The sequence below is a fragment of the Ochotona curzoniae genome, unplaced genomic scaffold, assembly GCF_017591425.1.
Source record: "Ochotona curzoniae isolate NIBS_2020 unplaced genomic scaffold, NIBS_Ocur_1.0 patch60, whole genome shotgun sequence".
Lineage (NCBI taxonomy): Eukaryota > Metazoa > Chordata > Mammalia > Lagomorpha > Ochotonidae > Ochotona > Ochotona curzoniae.
Window position 1 is genome coordinate 560,682 of NW_024467040.1, and position 25,490 is coordinate 586,171.

The following is a 25,490-nucleotide window of genomic DNA, read 5'->3' on the forward strand; positions in this document are numbered from 1 at the left end:
TTTCTTTTGGCTCACAGTTTGGAAGGCTCCCAGTCCAAAATCAGGCAGGCCACACTGACTCAGCTGTGAGGTTTTCCATGGCTATGGCAGGGAAGCTGCAGGGCAATCATGCAGCAAGCCGGGAAGCAGAGAGAAAGGAAGACACTCATCATTGCTATCAGGTTGGTCTCTCCTTACAAAACCCCCACAGGTCCATCCCGGGGGCTCCCCACTGCCACCCCAGCTTATGGAACTGCTTTCCCATGAGGCCACCTCTAGACAACAAAAATGGTGTACGATTGCAGTCTTACTTCATCAGCCATTTACCAAAGTTTTAACACATGGGCCTTCGGGAGACACCCAAACCAATATCCACACCTCAGAAGAGGCAGACACTATTGTCCTCATCTCCACTTCACAGATGGGGGGAAGTGAGGCCCACACACGTTCATTTTTGATTCATCAAAATAAACCTAGGTAATATAGGAAAGACTTGTGGCAAAACTGCACTTTAAACACGAGCAAGGCATTATTCGTTTTATTTCATTCTTTTGTGCCAAATATCAAAACAAGGAACTGCATGAAGTCTCACATACTTCTGCCCATCCACAGAACACTGAAAGCACCCATAAACCGTCTCCCTTTTTAAGTTCCCCATTCCGCAGAGTATGCAAGGCCCCTTAGGAATGTTGTGATTAAGCAAGTTAACTCGGATATGAGTTCCTTCCTTGAGTGAAATATCAGTCATGCTGAGAGGTTTGTCATAGTAGTCGGAAAAAAGGTCATCCAAATAAAGCTGTGAACGAGAGATGGCGTCCATCACTCTTCTATCTAAAAAGACAAAATCACATGTTAGAAGTCAAAATGTATATTACCCAAACTGTACTTATAAACAGGGGAACAGAAAGCCCTCATGGGCCAGGCCAAGAAGAAAAAAAAAGACATCTAAATACTCCTACACATACTTCTTTCAAACAGTATGTTTCTAAGTCTGTACAGCACTGCAAACGTAGCTGTTTCTTCCCGCTCAAATCCTCCTTTTGACACTGAAGTGACACAAAGGTCTACGAAAAAAAAAAAAAGAAGAAGAAAACTAGATTATAACATGAAAAATTCTTCTCATTAGGTCTTCTATGGTGGTGGTGAATTTTAGCATATGTCATGATGGCAATTTTTTAAAGCTAATTTTTACATATGTTTTGACAAAGTAACATATACATGGTATAAAATTCAAACTACAAAAAAGTATATAGTGATAAGTGTTCACCCCATCACCCAGGCACAGTCTGCATTTGATCTTAGCCAAAAGACCAGAAGCAACTCAGTCACACTCTTCCAATACACCTGGAGGCCTTGTTAAGCATCTCCTCTAGACATCTAGAAACATTCCGTGCATTTTATAAACATAAAGAAAAATGTGGGATCTATGTATGTATATAGTTTTTTAGACCAAAATAGCTACCTATTATACAAATATGTAAAAAATCATTCCATAGAGCTATCTCATTCTCAATGACTTTATACTCTATTGCATGATATACCCTTATTTAGCAAGTTTCCTTAAGAATATTTCCAGCATTTTGTTATTATGAATTGAGTATCCTTGTACTCACATCATTTCACATGAGTGTGAGTACATTTGAAGAATTGTAGAGCTAAAGTGTATGTACACTTTCCGTTTTGAAAAATGTATCAGTCATAAGAGTTTACATTCCTAAGTCAATGTGACTATAAATACCTCTACCTTCAATTTTCCATACAGAATTTACTTGCCTAATAGTTTTATTTCTAGACTCCCTATTTTTTCTCTCTCACAAAATTGCAGAAACAAAAACATGACAAAATATGTTGATAAATGATCACAGTTGGGAATCCCTTGCCCAGCCTTCTGACAGCTGACCAAAGACCTTTGACATGTAGAAAATTAAAGTGACCAGAATTAAGATACATTAGATGAGGATTTTAGAGAAAGCACCTGTCCTCATTTTTGGGAAATCATGCAGGTATGCTGAGTTTATGACAAGCAAAAGTGAAGCAAGAAAAGTATTCTTTTCTCTAATTTAGGTGCCCTGACACTTTAGGCTTGATTTTATCTACTAGTCCTCAAAGACTACTAATTAGCAGGTCACTGATTATCTCCCCATGAAATTCAAGAAAGGCTTTTTCAGTGGATTGTATGCTGGCTCTCATCCACAATTCTCAGTGGTTGGTGGGGACTATATACCTTCCCCAAGGAGTAGATAAGAAATACTGGGCAAGAAGGGAAGAGAGGGACTTTCCCAGCTACTTCATGCAACATAAGATTGACAATGCTGAGCACATCATTTTTATAACTATTAGACACACATATAAGAAGAGAGAGAAAGAGTTTACCATTAAATTATCTTTAAAACTATATTTGTTTTTCAGGAATATCATTCACTCACCAAAGGCACCATCCAGGTAAACGAAGAGTTCAGAAACACTGAAAGCTATCGTTGTGTGTGCTGGAAAAACAATAGCCTTTTCCCTTCCCTTGGGATTCTGTTCATCCATAAAGTGAAACTACATTACATAGTAAATAAGATAACATCATTATGGACAATAATATGGAAGAATAACTTTTTGGATTAACAAAATATCTACATACCCAGCCAAAATATTAGCAACCAACAACCAGACACCTCTCTTTGATGAAACTGTTTAGAGCTCCAAGAAGTCCACTGTAGACTCATGATTTACATTACAAAATACTTCTTCACATTTTCACTTGCTTTAGTTCTTGAACCCCTGGCAAGCACTATCCTAGCAACAATGCACTCTGAAATGGAAGCTTTTTCATTCAACTATTCAACTGCAAATTTCAGAAAGCAACTTTATTTAAATGCCAGAGTTGGCATGTTTATCCTGAAGTGTTCACTATTCCAAAACTCTCAGAATTTTCAGCAGCTTTCCAAAGCAAACATCAACCTATTTTCCTAATCAAATAAATATTTCACTTGAGCTTCACAAAGATCCAATGTTAATCAGTTTTGTGGGCAGCTGAATATAGGCACCAAAAATAATTTTTACTTGCAAAGAAGTGAGATGATTGCGCTCCCTAATTGGTTTTAATCCAATCATACCATCATTGGACGCCGCTGAACGATAAATTAAATCATGGCTGATAAGAAAATTAAACAGATATTTAACATTGAATAAAGCATGTTTGCCATTGATAATATTAACTTAGAAATTCTATTTTCCTGCAGAAGAAGCAGTTTGATTTTTAAAAATTCAAAGTAGTTCTTTATCACCTAAAATTAAGTCAAAGAATTCAACTTAAGTATTTCAGTTTTGCTTTTCAAACAAAAATAATGTGTGCACATTATTTCACAAGGATTAGCGTTTTGTTTGCACTATATTACATACGCTTAGAATCCAGTCTTCTTGGATTTTTCTTAATATTCTGAAATAAAGCCCTAACAGCAAAATCCTTTGCAACTGCAACTCTTTCATCTCAACATCTGATAACATGCACAAGTTTCATGAGAATCTGAACACTCTGAAAAATTTCCCACGGCAACTTTCTAGCTGGTAGGTAGAGCTGGCCGAACGGGGCTCACCCTCATCGCTTCGCCTCGAATCCCAGCATGTACAGAGAGAGAGCACTGTCTTGTCGTTCGAATGCTTTCCATAACCACACACAACACCGCCTTTCTGTTGCTCCTTGACTGACGGATCAAACTGTGGTCAAAGTTAATTTTTCTAAAATAAAGAAGATATATTACCAAAAGACTGCTTAACATCGAATTACTTTAAATCTAGTCTTATTTTTTGCCGCTATGTGATTTACTCACGGGCCAAGTTAACTAAAACAAATCAACAGAGGTCTGACCCAAATCAGAAAATACTCCCAAAGGGACTTTAATAATCTTACATTGCTTTCTGTTTCCTTAGAACATGATTATAAATTACAGTAGCTATTTGTCACTATAGCCAAAATACCTGAGAGAAGCCTTTTATGAAGAAAATAAGTTTGCATGCCTCACAGTTTGGGAGGTTCATACTGCAAGACTTGGTGAGACTCCCTGGTTCAGTTAATAGGGAGGTCGGAGGATGGCAATAGTAGTGAGAGTATGTGTAAAGGAACAATCACGTGGCAAGCCAGGAGGTACTAAGTGGCACAGCTCAACCCTCTCAGAACATTCCAGGGTTTGCCTCCAGGCACCTAAGGCCTTCGCATTAGGTCTACCTCCCAGAAGTGAGGACTGCATTAAATCTTTGGCCTCTTAGTGCTAATACCTTTGATCACTTTGGGATTTAACAATCCCCATGAGTTTGTGAGCCAAATCCTATTCAGAACAGCATAGAAAACGCTTTTGTCTGCCTGTTGAAAGTCTGTCAGAGCAGATCTTAGTATTCCTGCTTTATATCAATATGATATTTTAGCAAATGAGTGCAGAGCCAAAAGGATTACGTGGAAAAGTTCAAAATTTTGTTTAACTCAAATGACTGTGGATATCCATTATTTTCCAAAATTTGGATATATTGCTAATTTGTAGCATTTCAAACAAGTCAAACAAATAAATTATACTAGTAAAACAAAACCCGAACTTTTTTCAAGATAGTTTATTTTCCAAACAGGCTCCAACACTGAGACAACCCAAGCATTTAAAGCAGTCTTCATAATTACATATTTAAACATTTAATAAGCACTGATGTGTCTGGGGATTATTATACTGACCGTGTAGTAATTTCCTTGAGTAATGTTGATACCTCTACTTCATGCTTGGTTACTACACCAAAAGAAGCTTTCACAGCAATGGAATCTGACCCAGCAACATTAATCCCAACGTCATTCACCATGTGGTTACCTCGCCTTCCGTACAGGGAAAGATCTGACTCATCTTCATAATTCAATAATTGGTAAGATGAAATACCTTTACAAGAAGGAATATAGTATTTTTAAATGTCTCAAATCCATCTTATGTAGAATACCTATATAAACAGCCAACATGTTCATTTATAATTGAAGACTCAATTATCCACATGCTAATGACAAAGACAATATTTCAAATCTGGATTAACAGTTGCAGTTTGGGACTAGCTGTGGCTTAGTGGACTGCCACCAACTGCAGCACTGATATCCCGTGTAGGTGTGGATTCATGTCCAGGCTACTCACTTCTGAGACGGCTCCCTGTTAATGTGTCTGGGAAAGCAGGAAGAATAGCTCATATGTATCCTCTGGAAGACCAGGAGGACAATTTTAAATGCTGGCTTCAGCCTGGCCTCCCTAAGCATGTTGCAGCCATTTGGGGAGTGAAACAGTGGGTGGAAGACCTCTCTTCTCTGTCTCTTCCTCTCTAACTCTGCCTTTCAAAGAAGTAAAATAAATCTCAAAACCAGCCATTTAATCAATTTTACAGCAAAAAGAAACAAATAGAATACTTAAAATGAACCTGAATTTTTTGATCAGTCAACATAACTCCTTAAAATCAAGGTCCACTGTGCAGTTGAAAGAAAAACAAGCATTCTAAGCAATAAGTTGTCAGAATTTTATAATCTAGCTTTACTATACATGTTTACCAATTATAATGACAAAGTGGTCATTGACAAATAAAAGCAAACTTTTTATTTCATTTGACCACAAAGTATCTCATTTTTAGAAGAAATAATTATGTCCTACTCTATGTTGACTTAGTTAACTTCACATTGTCACACCTGAAAACCATTTGACCAATAAGAGATGCGATAATACCACATAAACATTAAGGATTGTTCATCTTATCGAGATGATCATAATAAGTTTCTTTGATCAATGACAACGTGCAAGCGTTACTAATGCAGCTAGGATAAGTGACCTATGTGTAAGTTATTAATGATACAGCTAAATGAGTCACCACTCTCAAACGCTTACACTTACCCGCTGAAATTTCTCTGTCCCCTAGGAGAATATCTTTCAGCGTAAATGGTGTTGAAGTAAATTTATACCTAGGGAGCAGAAAACATCTCTTCTTTTTCACCACCAGACTTAAAGGTTGGTACTTGTCGGCTTCACTGAGGCTGGGAACCGGCACTAATCTCCCTCCATCTCCAACTTGCTTGACGAAGCTCTTGGTGGCAGCCGCAAACATATTAAAGTCAAAACATCATCAACTGCAGACCCTGGATAACAAACCCATTTTCAAAGGAGAGTATCAGGCCACAGAACTAAATCTGGCTTGATCTTAAACACTTGGAAAGGATAAAGCATGGTTTCACCAAGTAGTTTACCAGTACACAATTCACCACACTGCCTCCCCTTATGTGCTCAGGTAATGAATTATAGATCAACAGTGTAAAGCGATACACTGAAAAAAAGGTCTAATTTGCTCTGGCTGTCTACAGCATTAACATACACATGGAAAAACACAGTAAGTTAAAAAGACCACCAACGTCCTTGGTGAGAAACACGGTTGATAGTGACTTGCCAGTAGCAATGTCAATTGCAACGCAGGCACGAACATTAGTCCTGGATTCAAACCATAGTGGACCTTGTCCAAAGGAAATTCCTTCCTAAGTCTACCACGTGGAGCTCGGCAACAGAGAAGTGTGGCCTGCCGTCCTTAGGGTTAAACAGGTCACTGGGTATTTCATTTCATTCCTTCTCTGCATGTTGAACAACCCAAGTGTTAATAAATTGTCAGACTTTAAGGAAACAATTCAATGTGCATCTTCATACAACACTAAATTAAAGCCTCAATAAGCACGAATAAATAAGAAACAATGATCACATACATACACGACGACTTAAACTGAAGCCAGGCACAGGGACTAAAATGCCTGAACAGGAGGGAGTCCTGCTGTGTTCCATTTTATCATCAATATCTCAGTTATGCAGCTTTTCAAGAAAGCCATGTAGGGTTGTGGGTTGCTTTTAGGGAGCTTTTGTTTTTGTGGACACCAATAAATTGCAGAAGCAAATGGTTGTGTTGAAAGGTTGAATGGACAGTGATGTTATGCAGACAATAGCTCTGTGAACCTTACACTATTAAAATATGACTGTTGGACAGTCATCAATGGACATACGGGAGGGGGTGCATGATACAAAAAACAAACAAAAAAACACCTTATAGGCTTAGCCTTCTAAATAAGAGTTTTATTAAATCCTGGAATTCTTTCCATCTTTTTTTTCGAGTATCCAAGGACTTATGTGTTTGCAATTTTTAAAAATTGCATTATCACTTACTTTTCCTAATCTCCCTCAGACCAAACAATGCCCAGCTAAACACCCTTATCTACAAAGTAGGCACAAGCAGGCCTGCACGCAGGCTGCGAACAAATCCCTTGAGAGACCCGTACAGTCACTGTCGGCCAAGCCAGCTGGCTGCCCCACGCAAACGCCATTACTCTCGTCCACTCCGGGGAGGACAAACAGCTCTGGGTGGGCCTCGGGTCCTCGGACAGGCCTCCGTCCACCAGCCCGCAGACAAAGGGGGCGCGCCCGGCGGCGGAAGGGCCCGGCTCGCAGCCTCCGGGGCAGAAGTACCGAAGGTCCCTTACTCCCTCCAGGGCCTGGCTTTTCTACATTGGAACTGTCAAATCTTCCTTCAACCGGCCCATCCCTTCAGACCGTAACCCCAGCCCGAACAAGCCTTCCCTGCGCTGAGGGGTTCGGCGCCGGTACCCCCGGGAGCCGTAGGCCGCGCTGCCGCCGGCGGGAAGGGGAGCTGGCAGCAGCCGGAAGAGGAGGCGGGCCTGCTCCCCGAGTCTTCCCGAGAGTCCCGGGAAGCGGCCCTTTGGCGCCGGGAAGCGCTGAGGCGACTGGCGAGCCGGGGGCGTGGCCGCCAGAGGCCCCGCCCCCTTCGCACGAGGGACGCGAGCCGGACAGTCGGGAGAGGCGGTGGCGGCGGCTGCGGCTGCAGCGCTCGTCTCGGAGCCAGCCCACCCGGGCAGCGAGGACGCCTCTCCGCGCCGTACCGCTCTGCCTTCCCTGCTCGCCATGTCCCAAAGCAGGCATCGCGCCGAGGCGCCGCCGCTGGAGCGCGAGGACAGCGGAACATTCAGGTCAGCAGTGCCCGGGAAGCCAGCCAGGCCCTTGGGCCTGCGGCGGGGGAGCGAAGCCACTGCAGCCCGACCCCCGGGGGAGGCGTCCCCGGCTCGAGCCGCGGAGCGGGGCCTCTCGCGGCCTGCAGGGAGAAGCCCCTTCGTGGGCCCGTCCCCCTGCGGCGCCGGCGGCGGGACCCGCCCCTCTTGGGGTGGCCGCGGCGCGCGGGGCTTGGTCCTGAGAGAATGCGGCGCCGGGCCCGCCCCGCTGCCTGGGCATCCTGCCCGCCCGCCCGCCTGGGCATCCCGCCCCGCTGCCTGGGCATATCGCCCGCTGCCTGGGCATCCTGCCCGCCCGCCCTCCCTCCTGCCTGGCCATCCCTCCTGCCTGCCCCGCTCTCTGGGCATCCCTTCTGCCCTCCCGCCCTCCTGCCTGGGCATCCCTCCTGCCAGCCTGCCTGTCCCCAGATCTGTCACAGACCTTGGCAGTGACTGACTCAGCGGGCTGCAGTACAGGTGCGTCCCGGCCTCGTCGGTGCCACCCTCCCCCCTTTGACCAGCGAGGCACACCTACCTCTGACTGTCTGATTTTTTTGCAGTTTGGGAAAGATGATAACAGCTAAGCCTGGGAAAACGCCCATTCAGGTGTTGCACGAATATGGCATGAAGACCAAGAACATCCCAGTGTACGAATGCGAACGATCCGATGTGCAAATACGCGTGCCCACTTTCACCTTCAGAGTAACCGTTGGTGACATCACCTGCACAGGTCTGTATGCACAGTTCACTGCGATGGATGACCAGGCGGGTTAGCGGTCCACACTGGCTGTTGCTTTTCGTCTTGGAAAGATGCGGCTTCTGCCAGAAACAGCTGTGAGGAGCAGACACTGAAACTGACACCTTGAGTCCTGGGCCATTCCAACTTTCCCTGTTGGTCTGATTCTCTTGGCGCACTGTTCCCTGACCCCTAACAAGACAGCCCAGAAAGTAAACAGTTCCCCCTGGCATCCACCTGGAATCCTCCTGTGGTTCTTACAAGGATTAGGAAGAAGCAGAGTAGGTTCCTGAAGGCCCAGTTGGATCCATGGGTACTGTCATGTTTCTTACTTTGATTATAGAGAGATGCCAGGGAGCAGGACTCCAGAATTGGCGGAGCTCCGCTCTCCAGCAGCTTGTCATCCACTGTGCTGCCCCTGATTCCACATAGGGAAGATCAAAAGGCACCGTGCAGTGTTCCCTCTTTCCCCTGCAGTGGCTCCCCCTGAGTAACCATCTTTGGAGAGGTGTTTGTAAATCTCAGCTGGTCCTGACCCCTTCCCCTCCCTCTGCTCCTGGGCCAGCTGTGGAATCTGCTGCTCCTCCCTTTGCTCCCCGCTCCTCCTGGGATTACAGGGACCAACAGCCTTGTGGAGGCTCTGTCCTCTTCTGCCCCGGTCCTTTCCCACACAACCACCAGAGCATTCTAAGCGGTCACATTTGTCCCCTCCATCCAGGGTTGCCCTGTCACCCTCTGGATAGAGGTTTTCTGGCATGATTTAGAACCTTGCTTCTTAAGGTGAAGTTAACCTGAGCATTTCTTGGACCTCAGGCCCCCCCAGTTGCAAGGGGTCAGATTCCGTGTTAATGAGGTTCCTACGCAGTTCCTGTGCACATTCAAATTTGGAAAGCACACACTGACCAACCCGTTTCTTTTTTAACTGCTTTTGTGTGCTTTCCTGCAGTAGACACTTCAGCTTGTTTTAACACATAAACCTCCACATTTCAGCTGTGTAGCAACAAATCCCACACTAGTCTGGCAGTTCTTGAGGGCAGGGTCTCCTCCATGTCCCTAACGCCTGTGTTAATGTCTGAATGACCCTCTGACACTTGAGGGTCACATTTGAAACTCATTCCATGATGGTTTGAAGTCAAAAGGAAAAAAGATGGAGTTTACCAAACCAAGTATGATTTCTTAGTGAAATTTAGATTCTAGTTCTATCATGAGGAAACTCTTTTCTACCAAAATAAGAGATACAGACTATATGGAAGACACATGATGGAAGCTGTCACCTTCTGTCACAGAGCTCTGTGTGTTCCCAGCATGTGGTCATGACCGCTTCACCTGGAATAGGAGACAAGATGTCAAAATTAAATAGTGTGCATTTTAATATTACCTTGTTGCCAGAATTTCCCCTCCAGGAATAGGGAAGAGTAGATTACTAAATTGCACTTCTTGAAAGTTATGACATTGTATAATTAATTGCGATTTTGTGTGGTAAACATGTAATATAGAAATGACCAGGGTTTTATACAGGGATGCAGAAATTAAATTCACAGAACTTTTTTTGGTTTTTAATACCCAAAATTTATTTCATATGGTAAATATCTTATTACCATATATAACTATGTAGAATATATATATATATATATAATTGCCTGTGTGTGTAGTGTATGTGTGTATATTTATGTATGTAGTGACTTTTCTTTTATGGTGTCTATGTAAGCCACATGTTTTTACAAGAAGTAAAGAGGTTTTTTGTGGTTGTTTTTGTTTGTTTCTTTCTTTCTTTCCACCTTACTTCAGGTGAAGGTACAAGTAAGAAGCTGGCGAAGCATAGAGCTGCAGAAGCCGCCATAAACATTTTGAAAGCCAATGCAAGTATTTGGTGAGCTAAATTTCTTTGTATTATGCAGCTCCAAAATACCATGGCAGAGGTAAGATAAAAAAATTGAAGATGCTCACAAAGGAAGTTAGTGTCTGAGCTCCAAAATTCTGTTTCCCTGGGGAAACTGGTCATTGGCTAAGATAACTTTATCCAATTAAATTAGAAAATAAATATTCAATAAGATTCTCACGAACTAGGCCTGGCCTCTTTTTCCTGAAGAAGTATGACATTAGTATGTTCTCTCACAGATATCAATATTCTATGTTAGGTGTTAGGATTTCATTACTTCTGCTCTGAAGAAAAGAAGGCATAAGGTGGGAAAAGTTCAGCTAAAAATACTCTTTCCGGAATTCCAATGGGGAAAGAGAGGAGACACACATTTTCTTTTGTGACAGAATGTATACCAGATATAAGAGAATGGCAATTGGATATTAATTCTTGATGTGTCTTTCCAAATTAAACATGTTACCACTTTTAAGTGCTTTGGGTAAGAGTATTGACTCTGAAGCACCTTGGGTATCATGACATGTTCTGGTTTCCCCTGGGCACAGTGTGGAGTGTAGCATGCCTTCAGATTCTTCCCCTCACTTACATTCAGGTATTCTCAGTACCATCTGGTAGGATCTGCTCAGAGCTGACAACAGAGCCCTGGGGACTTCTTGAATGGGACAGACTTTGAATCAGGGATGCACTTAGGTTCTTATGTAGTATTCCTCTGAGTTTGTAAATCATTCCGAACCTCTGGGTAGTTTAGTACTAACCACTAACATGGCAGCATTTCAGATAAGCACCTGCCCAACACAACCCTTCAGTCTCCCTAGGGGATGCTTGATTCTCTTGGGTGATGCATTTTATTTGATATATGCCGGCTTTCAAGACATACTAAATAGGATGGCTGGTGTTGGGTTCTCCACCTGCTGGTAATAGCCGTGCTATTTCTGTTCAGTCAAAAGGTTACCCCAAGTGTTGAGTACGTTGGTAGCAATGAGAGTACAGAGTGTCCTTTCTGCATAGGGACACTTCACTTTGTCAGCAAATAAAAAAGGCTAACAAACTTTACTATATATTTGTGCTTCTTGACAGATAAAATGGGAATTACTAAGCTGTTGTCAGGCCAACAGTGGCCTGATTTTATACAGAGACTTTCTCACTTCTCCATCACAATTATTTGGGTAGCTTCGGCATGCAGCATTGTAAGTGAATACTCCTCTCTCATCAGCCTGTGTAAAGCTTGAAGTTCTGACAGAGGCTTGAAATCCTGGCAATGGGAAAAGAAACTTGAGGACATGGCCCTAGCTAAATAAACCTCATTTGTCATGGAAGGAGTTACTCTTCAGCTGGCTAAATGTTAGTAATCTTGGAATGCAGCTTATTCCACATCAGGAACTAGTCTCCCAAGTAACTAGTGATTTCAGACTACCTAAAAGACATTGCTTTCTTTTCCCCTGACAATAATACCCCTGTGCTGAAGTCAGACCATGCAGGTCATGTTTTATGCAAGATACATATAAATCTCTTTGTTACCTGGATGCAAAACCAATTATGAACTGAACTAATCACATTGCCAGGCTAAATTCCCTAGCTAATTGTTAGTTTTCTTTTGTTTGTACTTGTAATCACAGTACACTTTACATACAGATTTTAAGCAGCTATTAACTACGGGACATTGAGAAGCTTACATAAGTAGGGAAGAGGGGTTTGCATTCTGAGCAGAGGAGTGAAACGGGGAATAGAAAAATTGCATAGACTTGTATGAGTGTACAATTCGTGATAAAACAGTGTCCTTAAGCAAGAACCAAATTAAATATTATAATTATGACCCAAAGAAAGGAAAAATTATGGTCCATTAGGGAAAAAGGATAGGCTGAGCAAGTGGCACTTGAGATATTTTATATGTCGGAGAAATCAGATTCCTGTAGAAGTTGGAATGAAGGGCATTCCATGCAAAAGGAGTGGCAAGAGCAAAGGCTTAGAAGGTTAAGTGGAACAGACTTGTTTGTTTAGACATTTGTGGAAGCTTGCTTTGTTTTATAACATTTTAAAAACATTCAGCTTTGCAGTTCCTGATCCTTTAATGCCTGACCCTTCCAAGCAACCAAAGAACCAGCTCAATCCTATCGGCTCATTACAGGTAAGTCATTCAGGTTAGCTATCTTAGCATTTTAATTGCTAATAGATTGATAAGCTAATGAGTTGATAGTATCACAGTGTAAGGCAAATTGCTATTTAAACTAAGGTGGCAAAATATTGTTTTCCAAGTTAAGATAGATATTTCAAAGCTAGCATGAAATTAATTTTCCGATTTTTGTTTTGGATTTTCTTCCATATATAATGCCCTCATCCTGTGGCTTGTGGGCTTCTCATTTAATATTAGTAGGACCTCAGTGCAGATGGGTAGAGAGGATTTCATGCATTAAAAGTATTTCTTGTCATTCTTATGATAAACGGTTTTCTACTTCTCCTAAGATGGAAGACTTAAGAGTCCAAATGGTTTATGTAATTCAGAAAAGGAAAGCAATTTTCTTATTTGTCTATCTTATACTCCCCCCCCCCCACCAAATTAAAGTCAGCTTTGTTTTTCTGCAGACAATGCAGATTATCCTTGTAGTCTGTTGAAGCACTCCTGCCCTCCAGTATCCAGCCAGTACTTTACTTTTTATTTTTTTTCCTCTGTTGAGTTTTTCTATAGTGTTTTTCACCTTCTGTCTGCAGCTTGGTCCAAATTTGTTTACCCTCTCTACAAATTATCTGCTGTTGATGAAAGCAGCAGCTAGAAAGTTTGGAAGACTATGGCTAGGAGGGGAGAGGTGTTGGGAATGGTGGCATTGAGACGTGGAGGTGTTTCCTCTGATGTTTTCAAAGAGCATAGAAGCCTGTTTTTCTGGTGACCTCTATTAACTAGCTCACTATGGTTTAAGGAAAGAGTGCTGTTCATAGCACAGAACTGCTTCAGTCTTGATATTGTGATATAAAATACATGGAGTGGGCACTGAGGCATAGCATGTAAAGATTCTGCATGTGGTGCCAGCTTGCCTTGTGGGTGCCAGTTAAAGGACCTGATGCTCCACTTTCAGTTCAGCACCCTGTTTCTGGGCCTGGGAAAGTAATGGAAGATGATCCAAGTACTTGGGCCCCTGTACCCAAGTGGGAGACCTGGATGAATCTCCTGTCTCCTGGCTTCAGACTGGCTTAGCTCCAGCCATTGTAGTCATCTGCACAGTGAACCAGTGGATGGAAGACTCCCTCCCACTCTGTGTCTGCCTCTCTTCATCTCTCCCTTTCTGTAATTCTGCCTTTCAGTCTGTAAGTGAATCTATTTGTAAAAAATAAAATTAAAAAAAAATACAGCTGTATCTATGCAAAATGTAGGATCTTAATTTTTCAATTGCAGCATGTTATTTTTTTCAAATATAGAAATGGAGATCAAAATCAATAATGCAAGTTATGTGATTGTGTCATTGAACAGTTAAAATTACAATTAAAGCTCTTCTCTTGATTTTATAGGAATTGGCAATTCATCATGGTTGGAGACTTCCTGAATACACCCTTTCCCAGGAGGGAGGACCTGCCCATAAGAGAGAATACACCACAATTTGCAGACTGGAATCATTTATGGAAACTGGTACTTACTTCTTACAATGAAAAACATATGCAAGATTTTCAGATGATAAGTAACTGTTGACATTTGTGTTATATTTATCTTTTCAAGTATTTCTTTAGGGGGAATTGATATACCTCTATTTAGCATAGGAACACTTGATGCTTCTTAATTTGATGTTTAAAAGATCAGAGTTAATGTAAAGCAAATAAATAATTGACTCTGGGCTTTTATCTTTATTTACTAAGCAGCAACTTATAAATACATCTTGGAGAAAAAGATACAGTAAGTCTTTTGGAGTATAACATGAATTCTAGAAAATGGAAAGACAAGAGTAGGATTATATTTGGAGATGAGATTTATAACAGGACAAATGACAAAAAAATTACAGTGAAATAAAAATAAAGTAGAAATGATCTTTTAGATATAGCAACTTTTTTGTTGTAGAGGACAAACTGAAAAAAACAAAAAACAAGCAGTCACTTTAAAAAAAGCACTAGTGAGAATTTCTATGTTAGTGGAGAATTTCTATGGCATGTTTGTATCATTTTCAAAGTGTCTTAAGATGGAATCTTAGCTAGATACCAGTTTCAGTTAAGTGACAGCTGCTTGCCCTTGCAAGTTGCTGTAGCCCAGTGTCGAAACCATAGGTCAGAGGCAGGACTCTCAGGCTTCCACTCCTTGTGCAGTCCTTGATTAAGCAAATCACTGACCTTCCCTGGGCCACAGTTTGTAAGTATCAAAGCCAGAAGTATGGGAGTAGAGGCCTGTGATATATTGCAACTTGAGCATCTTTAGATCTGTACCCTTCTTATTCATAATAAGAAAGAAGTCTCACCAGATTGTCTGTTACAGATCATAGCAGGAAATAGATATTGAAAAGCAGGCTTGTAATTCAAATATATTTTATAAATATCATTTATAAATCTGAATAAGTGGTCAGAATTAAATGAAATATGGTTCATTAAATCTACCCATAGGAAGATATAAGTATTAAAGAAAAACCCAAATTACAGTTTATCTCATTGTTAAAGAAAAACCTTGAGAACTGTAGAATTCATAACAGTATGAAGTACAACAAAGATGTCAGGTCAGTAAAAAATAATAATAAAAAAATTCTTTAAAAACCATGTGGTTATTCTCTGATGAGACACAGTATTTTTTCTACATTTGATCACCCTCCTTGGACAATAATGTCTTTTCTAAATCTACTATTTCTTTTTCTTTATTTAGGAAAGGGGGCATCAAAAAAGCAAGCCAAGAGAAATGCTGCTGAGAAATTTCTTGCCAAATTTAGTAATATTTCTCCAGAGAACCACATTTCTTTAGTGAGTAACTGTCAGACAGCTATAATGTTAATGTGATTAAGCATCTTGCTGTAGGGAACCATGTTTTTTTAATTTATTGAATTAAAAAAATTATTGTTCAGTTGTACTCTGCCCCAATTTTAGCTGCTTCCTGAATGTGAGCCAGGGTCACAGGGCTGACCAGGTAAGAAGTATTACAAATGAGCTCTCAAGAGGATAGGATAGTAGTATCATATTTGTGTCTTTAACGTCACAGCCCATTGCCATCCCTTCGTTCATGCATTTATCCACTCAGCTGACACTTAGTGAGCTGATACTGTGGGTGAAGCTGTGAGATACAATGGATTAACAACCTGTGCCCATAAGTACATCTCAGCGAATGAGAGCGAGGAAAGCTAGACTGGTCCCTCGGACTGGTGAAAGGGGTGCATAAAACATGTCCAGCCAAGGCAGGGCATTTGAGGAAGGTGTGCAGGAAGAAGGAAGGTCTAAGTGGAAAACTGAAGGGCAAGAATGGACCGAGAGAAGGAAGCAGATGCTAAGTCTCTTCAGGGAAGCATCATATGCAGTGTAGGAATCCCACGAAGTTTGTGTGTAAAGCACGGCACTCAAGGAGAGTCCCCCAGTGAAGCAGGAAGTAATGGGCACTGTATCTTGCAGTCTTCTGTGTTTAGGAAGTTCTGAGGTTAGTACGTAGTCATTAAAAGATGGAATTCTGAGTGTATTACACAGCCATTAAAATATTTTATTATGAAGGATTCAGGATCTGATATGCATGTAAGGAGGGTCAGGCAGACTTCCAGAGTGCTGATACAAAAAGCAGATGAGAAATGATGACCTACCCCAAGATTGCAACAGAGGAAATAGAAATGGGTTGATTTAAGCCTTTAGATAACTAAAGTGAAGGTCTTGATAGTGGGTTGGGTGTCAGAAGTAAGGAACAGGGAAGAAACAAGTATTTTCAGTTGGCCACTGAGCAGATGGGACATCCCCATAGTGATGGGAAGAGAAGATGACCTGAGGGGGACAGCTCATGAGCCAAACAGAGGGCATGTCATTTGAAATGTCCCTCGTGCATGCAAGTAGAGAATACAACTAGATAGGTTAGGAGATTGGGTTATGCACGTGATGGAGATGTTGGGATTCTGATCATCAGGATAGTTACCAGAGTACTACAGAAAGTTAGTAGGAAATGCAAACTATGTTTATGGATCCCAAAATGGTTTCTTGCACCCAGATAAACTTACTTTTGAATTCCATTTTCCCACAAGCCTCTTGCAGTACTCTCATATGTATTCAGGGGCATTATCTGTAGGAAGTACATTAGGTGAGAAATTGGAAGATACAACTGTAGCAGCACCCTCACTGAGCTCACTGTAAAATGAGTGCTGCTCCACGGCTATGCAGCAAGGTGGAGCAATCCACTATGGGAGGAGGGGTGTGGGGGGGTGGGGGAAATCCCCAGTGTTTATAAAACTGTATCACATAATACAATGTTAATAACAAATAAAAAAAAATTAGAAACTATACATACGAGCACCATAACTATGGGGTTTTTGCTATTTTGATGGAAAAATGTAAGATATTGGATTACTTTTTAAATTTGGATCAGAGATCACACCAAAAATCACAAAGCACAGGGAGGTTACATGTGGAATCTGTCTACTAAAGGAGGAAATGCTTCCTCATGCTACTTAAACTCTAAGCAGTACATAGGAAGGAAAGCTGATGAAATTATTCTCTAACACCAACATAATATAAACCCCAAACCTGGTGATAGCAAATCCAAATCAGTTATCGATCAGTGTCCCTTATGGGAAATACCTGTATGAAATACTCAGTGGAACATTAAAAGAATTGTGTCCAAGACAAGAAAGGTGTATTTTACAAATACAAGATAGTTCAAGAGTAGTAAAATTTTTACTCTACTTTAACACATTAAGGAGTCAAAGAAGAAACACAGTCTGTTCAATATTTGGCAAAAAAGATATAATAAACTCAAAAACCATTGTTTATAAAAGTTTAAAAAATCATAATCATTTTAGATGTATTATATCCATTCACGTTAATATCAGAAATAAGGCAAAAATGCTCACTAATGCCAGTTTTATTTAACCTTGTTCTAGAAGAACCAACTAGTAAATTAAGCCAGATAAAGCAATAAGAAGTTGGAAATAAAGAGGAGGGGATCATGATTATTTACTATAGATGTTTTTATTATAGCCCTGTTTATTTCAAAACACACAGAGAAAAGTACTAGGAATAAAACAAAAGAATTCAACAAGGTAACCTCTGATACAACTAAATACATAATCAGTAGTTTTGATATTTTGCTTGGAGGTAACAACCAGGATAATTAAAAAATTGAAAGCTAAAAATTACTGCTTCTGGAAACGGAATTAATGGTGAGAGGCAGGCAGGGCTGGGCGCTACTGCTTTTGTATCTATATCCTGCTTTAGTTAGCAAAACTTACCAAGCTTGATCATTGTACATAACAACAGAAAATCTGTGCTGAAAAGAGTATAAAGAACAAGAGCCGGAATATAGAAGATCCACTTTCAGTAGGAGAAAAGACATGTTTGAGAATAAACTTTAAAAGAAATGTGCAAGAACCATGTGAGGAAAAATTTTAAAACTGCTCAGGGCTAGGACAGAAATTGAGTAAGTGTAAATCTAACTCTTTATTCTTCCATATTCAATATTGTAAATACCAGAAGTATTCAACAAGTTTATAGGAAGTTAGAATTAAAAGATAATGGAGTATTCTAATGAACTTTTTGAGCCCTCTTTTATATAAAAATGTAAATACACCAGAGTTTATGTTGCGCCCTAATTGATATACTTATTCCATATCTAGTTTATCTGGAAGAATAGCCCTGAAAATTTGCCAAGAAAACTAAAAAAGGAAAAGTATGGGGGAATGGGGAACCTATTATTCTGTTTATTCCAGAAAATAAAATATGCTATAAAACTGCTGATTAAAAGAGATGACTTGGGGCCCAGTGGCGTGGCCTAGCGGCTAAAGTTCTCACCTTAAACGCCCCAGGATCCCATATGGGCACTGGTTTTAATCCTGGCGGCCCCACTTTCCATCCAGCTCCCTGCTTGTGGCCTGGGAAAGCCACAGAGGACGGCCCAAAGCTTTGGGACCCTGCACCAGTATGGGAGACCTGGAGGAGGTTCCTGGCTTCTGGCTCCTGGCTCCAGATCAGCATAGCACTGGCCATTGCGCTCACTTGGGGAGTGAATCATTGGATGGAAGATCTTCCTCTCTGTCTCTCCTCCTCTCTGTATATCTGACTTTGTAATAAAAATAAATACATCTTTAAAAAAAAAAGAGAGAGAGATGAATTGGACAGGAATGAACAGAGGAAAGAAAAGAGGCTCCAAGTGAGGCTGCTACCCATATAGGAAATAGTGTAGGGAACTTAGGTCAGTGAGTGGGTGAGTGATCATTTAATAAAAATGTGGAGACAATGTAGCCACTTCACAGAATATGGGAAGACGGGGAGATGTATGTGGCTCTGTGTGTGTGTGTGTGTGTAGCATGTGTTTAAGTTGTTGCCTTATACCAAAATTAGTTTCAGATGGATAAAAAAAATTGAATGTAAATTAAAATTATGCAGGGATTAGAAAACACTGGATTTAGGTCTGCATAAGGAAGGCCTTTTTTTGAGATGTATTTATTTATTTGAGAGGTGGAGTTAGAGAAAATCTTCCATCAATTGGTTCACTCCTCAAATGGCCACAATGGCTGGAATCTGAAGCCAGGCGCTAGGGGCTTCCTCTGGGTGTCCCACATAGGTGTAGGAGCCCAAGGACTTGAGCCATCTTCCACTGCTTTCTCAGGGACACTAGTAGGAAACTGAATTTGGAAGTGGAACAGCCAGGACCTGAACCGGCACCCACATGGGATGCCTGTACTGTTTTTGGCAGCTTTACCCAGTATGCCACTGTACTGACCCCCATGGAATGCCTTTTTAATCCTAACCTAAAATATGGAAGTTTAAAGTAAGGCTTCCAAATTTGACTATATAAAACTTACATAGGACAAATATTTATAAACAAAATTCAGAACAAAAAAAAGAAGAAATTCTTTTCAACCCATGACTATAAAGAGAATGTTTTCAGTGCCATATTATGAAAAGATCTTCCACATCAATAAATAAAAACTCTCCAGGGCTGTGTTGTGACTCCGGATTAAGCCACAACCTGCAATGTTAACATCCACATAGAAGTGCTGGTTTGAATCCAGTCTGCTCCACTTCAGACCCAGTGAACCGGCTAATATGCCTGGGAAAGTAGCAGAGGTGACTCAAGTCTTGGGGCCCTTGCCATCCACATGGAAGATCCAGATGGAGTTCCCTGACCCCTGATGTCTGCCTGGCCATGTCTGGCTGCTGCAGCCATTTACAAGTGAAGCAGCAGATGACAGATCAACCTAGGTCTCCCTGTCTTCCTGTAACATGGCCTTTCAAGTAAAGTATCTCTTTAAAAGAAAGTATAAGTGAATATAAAGGGAAAAGTAAAAGGAAAAATCGATTCTTTTTTTTTCCTTGATACATTGGCAAAAATAGAAATTTGATGGCATCTGCCATTGGGGAATCTGAAGAACATTATCACCCTCCAAGACAATTGGTGGGAGTACAAACTGGTTCAGGAATCAGTTTATGTTTATCAAAACTATACTTGTTTATAAGCTCAGCAGTTCACCTTGATATTCTACAGAGAAATAGTCTATAGAGCCACAAGTATTTATTGAAGCATTGTTAGTCAAAGAAAGAAGCCAGAAGCAACCAAAACTCATAGTTGGAGACTAATAACACAAGTATAGTGCTGTGCATGAGCACTGATACAAGGAAAGGGGGCTGGATGTAAGTGTAAACTGTCATTTTGTTTGAAAAGGTGTGTGTGTGTGTGTGCTTGCACGTGCATAAAACGTTTACACCGAAGAAAAGCTTAACAGCAGGTACCTCGAAGTACAAGAGAATTCTGGAAAGGAGCAGGAGAAAGGGAGATTTTACTCTTAGTTACATACTTATTGTATATTTTTGAGCCATGTGAAGGAACTACAATTATTTAAAAATAGATTTTTCCAAGGTTATAAGGTCGATGTTGATTTAGTAAATTTAACAAAAAATCTTTACATGGACATCCTCATGACCTTTATTTAGAAAATCCCTTCACCTCTGTCATACTCATTAAAGTAAGACAGGAGTTAGCCTATTTACCTCAGGTGGTAGTTATTTTTATTAATGGCTTATGAAAGCATTTTGAAAACCAGAATCTAAAAAGGAAATATAAGAATTTTAAGAACAGATGAAAAGGGAAAGATATAGGGACTTTAAAAAAAGAGGAGGAAAAACCACAGACTCATTTGGGTTCTGGGATATAAACATGATATATTTTTGATACTCTTCCATTCATTTGAATTACATTGTCTAATCAGCTTGCACATTTCTTCAGTTTTCTTTGATTTTACTCAGTTGTATGTTTTTATTTTACAGCAGTCATAGTGATCGATATTTAACACAAAAAGTCATAGGTACAAAAATTGTTTCTCTCATCTTACCTTGTTAGTTGTTCATTAAACAGTTTAATTCATTTACAGATTTATGTGTGTTGTTTTCAGATTATCTATTAATGTGATCATCAGAAACATTTGAGAAACCTTAAACTACTTAAAACTATAAGCCCTTACAGTATGTTACTGCAAGTGCTTCTTCCTTAAAACATGGTATTTGCTAAATGTGTGCACTTGTTGTCTGGTTTAAATTGGATGGAAAGTTAACAAAATGCTATCTATAGATATTACATGTGAATGTTTTTTAAGTACTTCTAATTATACTGCTGCTGGTGTTGGAATTGCATCTTGGGTAAGAGTCTAAATATTCATTTTTGTTTTTCAGACAAATATGGTAGGGCATTCTTTAGGATGTACCTGGCACTCCTTGAGGAATTCTCCAGGAGAAAAGATCAACTTACTGAAGAGAAGCCTCCTTAGTCTTCCGAATACAGATTATATCCAGCTGCTCAGTGAGATTGCCAAAGAACAAGGTTTTACCATAACATATTTGGATATAGGTATGAAGTTGTCTTTGGCCTATTCTATGAAATTATTGGTTTAAAAAATGTTTGAGAAACAAAAATTTATCCTGTTATTATTTATACTAGGGTACTTCAAATTTATGGAAAAGTAGGGATAAAAGATAAATCTGTAGGTGCAAAAATTATTTGAAACCTGTCCATATTGGTATATATACTTGGTATGGTTTTCTTTTTGGACAGTAATACTAGTTATCATCTATACACCTGCAACAAAAACAACTACTGATTATAGATTTGTGTGTCAAGCACTGTTTTCAAAAAAGTATATGTATTAACTTACTTTGTAAAGTAATCCTCATCTAAAAGTGAAGAAAGCAAGGCACAGAAAGAATGAGGAAGAGAAACTTACCCAAGGTAACCTAGCTGTTTAGCAGAAGAGCCAGAGCAAGGGAAGAGGTCCAGAACATAGACCTAATACTACACTAGCCTAACGCGCAGCTTAGCAAAGGAAAAGACACTCGTCACCTTAACCATTAGTCATTTAGGTAAATGTAGACAATGGGAAAGAAGTCATTGTGGATCTTCCTTTCATTCAGTTTATAAAGCTAGTTTGTGTGTTTGTGTGTGTGTGTGTGTGCGCGCGCATGTGTCTGCCTGCATTTATGTGTAAAAGTGTGTGCTTGGTATCTATATTTACTTTAACTATATTATTTAATATAATCAGTGTGATGTGTGAAGGATTTGATTTCCCTATTTCAACCTTGGTGAGATATGGGGACCTAGCTTATCAGAGCTAGTAGGATTGGAAGAGTGATGTATTTAAAGGCTAAACAAACTTCTGGTATTCTCTGCTGCTTTGGCATTCAATGATGAATCAATTGTAATGTCTCAATCATCAGAGAGTGAAGCAGAATTAGGGAATTTAGTGCAAATAGAACAGGTGGCTCATGAGAGGCTATTCCTTCAACAAATATTTGTTGTTGTCTATAGTTTGTTCAGTGTGGAACAGAAATGAGAGGTATATATAGGACAATAAAAGAGAATTTAGGAAAAGAAGGTAACTTGAGATGGAGTTTTAGGTTATGAATCAGTGATACTTTTGTAACATTTTCTACCAATTATAAGAACTAAATAGTTCTTGTAAATATATAACAACATTCTGAAAACCACAGTCTGTTAATTTCTGGCTAGTTTCTGTGCAGTTGGCTGCAAAAAGACCCTAGGGGGTACGCATTTGACACAGTGGCTAAAATACTACTGGTAACATCTGTGTCCCTTAATGGAGTGCCTTGATTCAAGTCCTGGCTGCACTCCCAGGTCCAGCTTCCTGCTCATGTGCACCATGGCATGAGGTGGGTGAAGGTTCAGGTAGTTGGATTCCTGTCCCTCCACATGGGAGACCAAGGGTGGGTTCCTAACTCCTGGTCTTGGCCTGGCATTTGTGGAGTGAAACGGGTAAGACATCCCTGTTTCTGACTCTGTCCATCTTTCAAATAAAATAGTTTTAATTTCCTTTAAAAGAACCTAGATATTCTCATGAAGATACACATATGGATGACCAACAAGCATGTGAAAAGATGTTCAACATCATTAGTCACTAGGGAGATACAAATCAAAATCACAGTGGGGGACCACCACTTCGTACCCTCTGGGATAGCTAGAATCAGCAAATGGGAGACAGCAAATGTGGGCAGCAGATGTAGACAAAGGGAAACCTCAGAAACCACAAGCAAGAATGTAAAATGGCTTTGCTACCATGGAAAATTTTTTTGGTTCCAATATGACCTTGCAATTCTACCCCTAGACAAATACCCCAAGCATAGAAAACTGGTATTCAAATACATATCTAGATGCATGTTTATAGCAGCACTATTCAGAAGAGACAGTAGGTGGAAACAGCCCAGATGTGCATCAACAATTAAGTAAACAAATTGTAGAATGTTCTTACAATGCAGTTAGAATGTTCTTATAATTCAGTCACAAAAATGAATGAAGTTTTAATATGTGCTATGGTGTGATGACCCCTCGCAAGAAAAAACATTATCCCCAAGTGAAAGAAGCCAAACATAAAACATCATGTATTAGATTAATCCTTAGAGACAGAAAACAGTTAGTTGCTAGGGGCTGGAGGGATGGGATATAGGTAGTAACTGCCTAATGGTTATGGAGTTTCTACTTGGATGGATGAAAATATTTGGGGAGTAGATAGAGGTGGTAATTGTGCTACATTGTGCTTATACTAAATATTGCTGAATTGTTTGGGGCTGATTTGAGGCTAAAGGTCAGAGCCAGAAGCAGTCTGAATTTCCCTTATGGGTTGTAGGGAGTCAGCTACTTCAGCCATCACCTGCTGCCTCCCAGGGTGTGCGTTAGAAAGAAGCTTGGTCAGGTATAAGAGGTGACCATCTCAGCAGGTATTCCAAGCACTAGGCTAAACACATGCTCCTCAATCATTCATTTTTAAATAGCTACTTATATGTACATGAATTTTACTTTACTTAAAAAAAAACACTACAGGATCTAATCTAGACTCTTCATTCATTCAGTAAGCCATTGTATAAGGATATTTGCATTAAATCAGCTAGCTAACATAGCAACATTTACTCAATCACATCCTGTCCCACCAGTTTCTACTTTTGACTCATTTCAGCCCATCTTCAATTAGAGTGACTCAGCAGATGATAAGATCATGTGTTTCCTGAGTTTATGTTGTTTTTAAAACACTGTAATTTATGCTTGAAAACTAGACCTTGCACAGACATGAAGGTCTAAGGGAAGGAAGTCTTGCCTTGAACAAATGCATACTGAAAATGGAAAATTTTCCTAGTGGAAAAGACCTTTCCAGTTCTCTGGCAAAGGAACATTGCTGTAGTTCAGTATTTTGCAAACATGTTTGACTACATTAGAACTGCCTTGAGAGCTTTTTTCAGTGTAGGAATCAGGCACCCGCAACCCTATATCTGGGATTACATGGTCTGCAGGGAGACCTGGGTACCTCTATTTCTTTAAGGCCCCCTTAGATGATTTGCAAGTGCAGTGTTGAGAATTCCTGCTTCAGCTTAGCAGGTGTTTTGTTGTTTGAGCATGGCAAAGATGATGAGTAGTGTACATGAACGCTTCAAGATAGTAATATTGTGTTGTTTATACATAATTGGTGTTAATCATCCTGTTTGAATGTATCATTACAGAAGAACTGAGTGCCAACGGACACTATCAATGTCTGGCTGAACTGTCTACCAGCCCCATCACAGTCTGCCACGGCTCAGGCATCTCCTGTGGTAGTGCACAAAGTGATGCAGCTCACAATGCTTTGCAGTACTTAAAAATCATAGCGGAGCGAAAGTGAACGGGCCAACTTGGGAAATCCTTCCGTAGCACTTAATAAGTTCCTCACCCCTTCCCAAGTAAAACATGTATTGTAATGTTTGAGTTTCTGTGCTGTTTCTAAATCTCTTCATGGTTCCATCAACACTCCAGATTTAATTATATCCTGGTAGTTGTTATTACGGTCTTTTTACTGGCTTCAACTTTGTATTGGTATATTGTATTTATAACTTTGTACCATAAGGCAGAGTGTAGTGCCCATTTTACAGTGCCATGCACATAGAACGAAGACACTGCATGTTTGATGATGATAATCATGATGAGGATGATAATGATGAAATAAAAATATTGTTAACAGTCTTTCTTACTGGTGCTTCAGCTCTTCTTTGCATAGAAGGGAAATTTGAAGGAAGACCTATGGAATTGGAGTGTCAGGGGACTACATCAAAGTCTTTATTAAATGTGATGTGAAATTGTGAGGAGCATGATGAGTCCGCTGTGTAATTCGACCCATGAAATAAGAGCTGTTGTTATAATGGGGTGCTATCCATTTTGTTAACAAGGGGCTGACTTAGTTGCTCCATTTTTTGTATCCGTTCTT

At 40.2% G+C, this 25,490-nt stretch overlaps 2 protein-coding genes across 4 annotated transcripts; one reads left to right on the forward strand and one right to left on the reverse strand.

Moving 5' to 3' along the window:
• Positions 1–515: 515 nt before the first annotated feature.
• Positions 516–6,107, reverse strand: LOC121168135 (pejvakin). Of its 2 annotated transcripts, XM_040997935.1 has the most exons (6): positions 5,865–6,107; positions 4,685–4,880; positions 3,564–3,705; positions 2,406–2,523; positions 945–1,043; positions 516–810 (listed from the first exon to the last, which is right to left on the reverse strand). In XM_040997935.1, exons 1-6 carry the CDS (start codon positions 6,073–6,075, stop codon positions 518–520), a joined length of 1,059 nt encoding a protein of 352 aa, XP_040853869.1. In that variant the 5' UTR covers positions 6,076–6,107; the 3' UTR covers positions 516–517. The 2 variants fall into 2 exon arrangements, with proteins under 2 accessions (XP_040853869.1, XP_040853870.1); XM_040997936.1 differs by lacking the exon at positions 945–1,043.
• A 1,745-nt stretch (positions 6,108–7,852) lies between these two features.
• On the forward strand, positions 7,853–25,362 carry LOC121168129 (interferon-inducible double-stranded RNA-dependent protein kinase activator A). 2 transcript variants are annotated; one of them, XM_040997927.1, is made up of 8 exons: positions 7,853–7,987; positions 8,566–8,735; positions 10,530–10,611; positions 12,664–12,742; positions 14,116–14,233; positions 15,443–15,537; positions 21,427–21,601; positions 24,754–25,362. In XM_040997927.1, the coding sequence occupies exons 1-8, from the start codon at positions 7,923–7,925 to the stop codon at positions 24,909–24,911; spliced, it is 942 nt and encodes a 313-aa protein (XP_040853861.1). In that variant the 5' UTR covers positions 7,853–7,922; the 3' UTR covers positions 24,912–25,362. The 2 variants fall into 2 exon arrangements, with proteins under 2 accessions (XP_040853861.1, XP_040853862.1); XM_040997928.1 differs by lacking the exons at positions 7,853–7,987; positions 8,566–8,735; positions 10,530–10,611 and adding an exon at positions 11,722–11,804.
• Positions 25,363–25,490: the final 128 nt, after the last annotated feature.

Bases quoted from the DNA above. Each gene is read 5' to 3' on its own strand.
- LOC121168135 (XM_040997935.1), bottom strand. From the start codon at position 6,075: ATGTTTGCGGCTGCCACCAAGAGCTTCGTCAAGCAAGTTGGAGATGGA. The intron at 3,706-4,684 runs GTCAGTATAATA...TCTTTATTTTAG, and splicing joins CTCAAGGAAATTACTACACG to AAAAATTAACTTTGACCACA. The intron at 1,044-2,405 runs GTGAGTGAATGA...TTTTTTTCGTAG, and splicing joins TTACCTGGATGGTGCCTTTG to ACCTTTGTGTCACTTCAGTG.
- LOC121168129 (XM_040997927.1), top strand. From the start codon at position 7,923: ATGTCCCAAAGCAGGCATCGCGCCGAGGCGCCGCCGCTGGAGCGCGAG. The intron at 12,743-14,115 runs GTAAGTCATTCA...TTGATTTTATAG, and splicing joins ATCCTATCGGCTCATTACAG to GAATTGGCAATTCATCATGG. The intron at 21,602-24,753 runs GTATGAAGTTGT...GTATCATTACAG, and splicing joins CATAACATATTTGGATATAG to AAGAACTGAGTGCCAACGGA.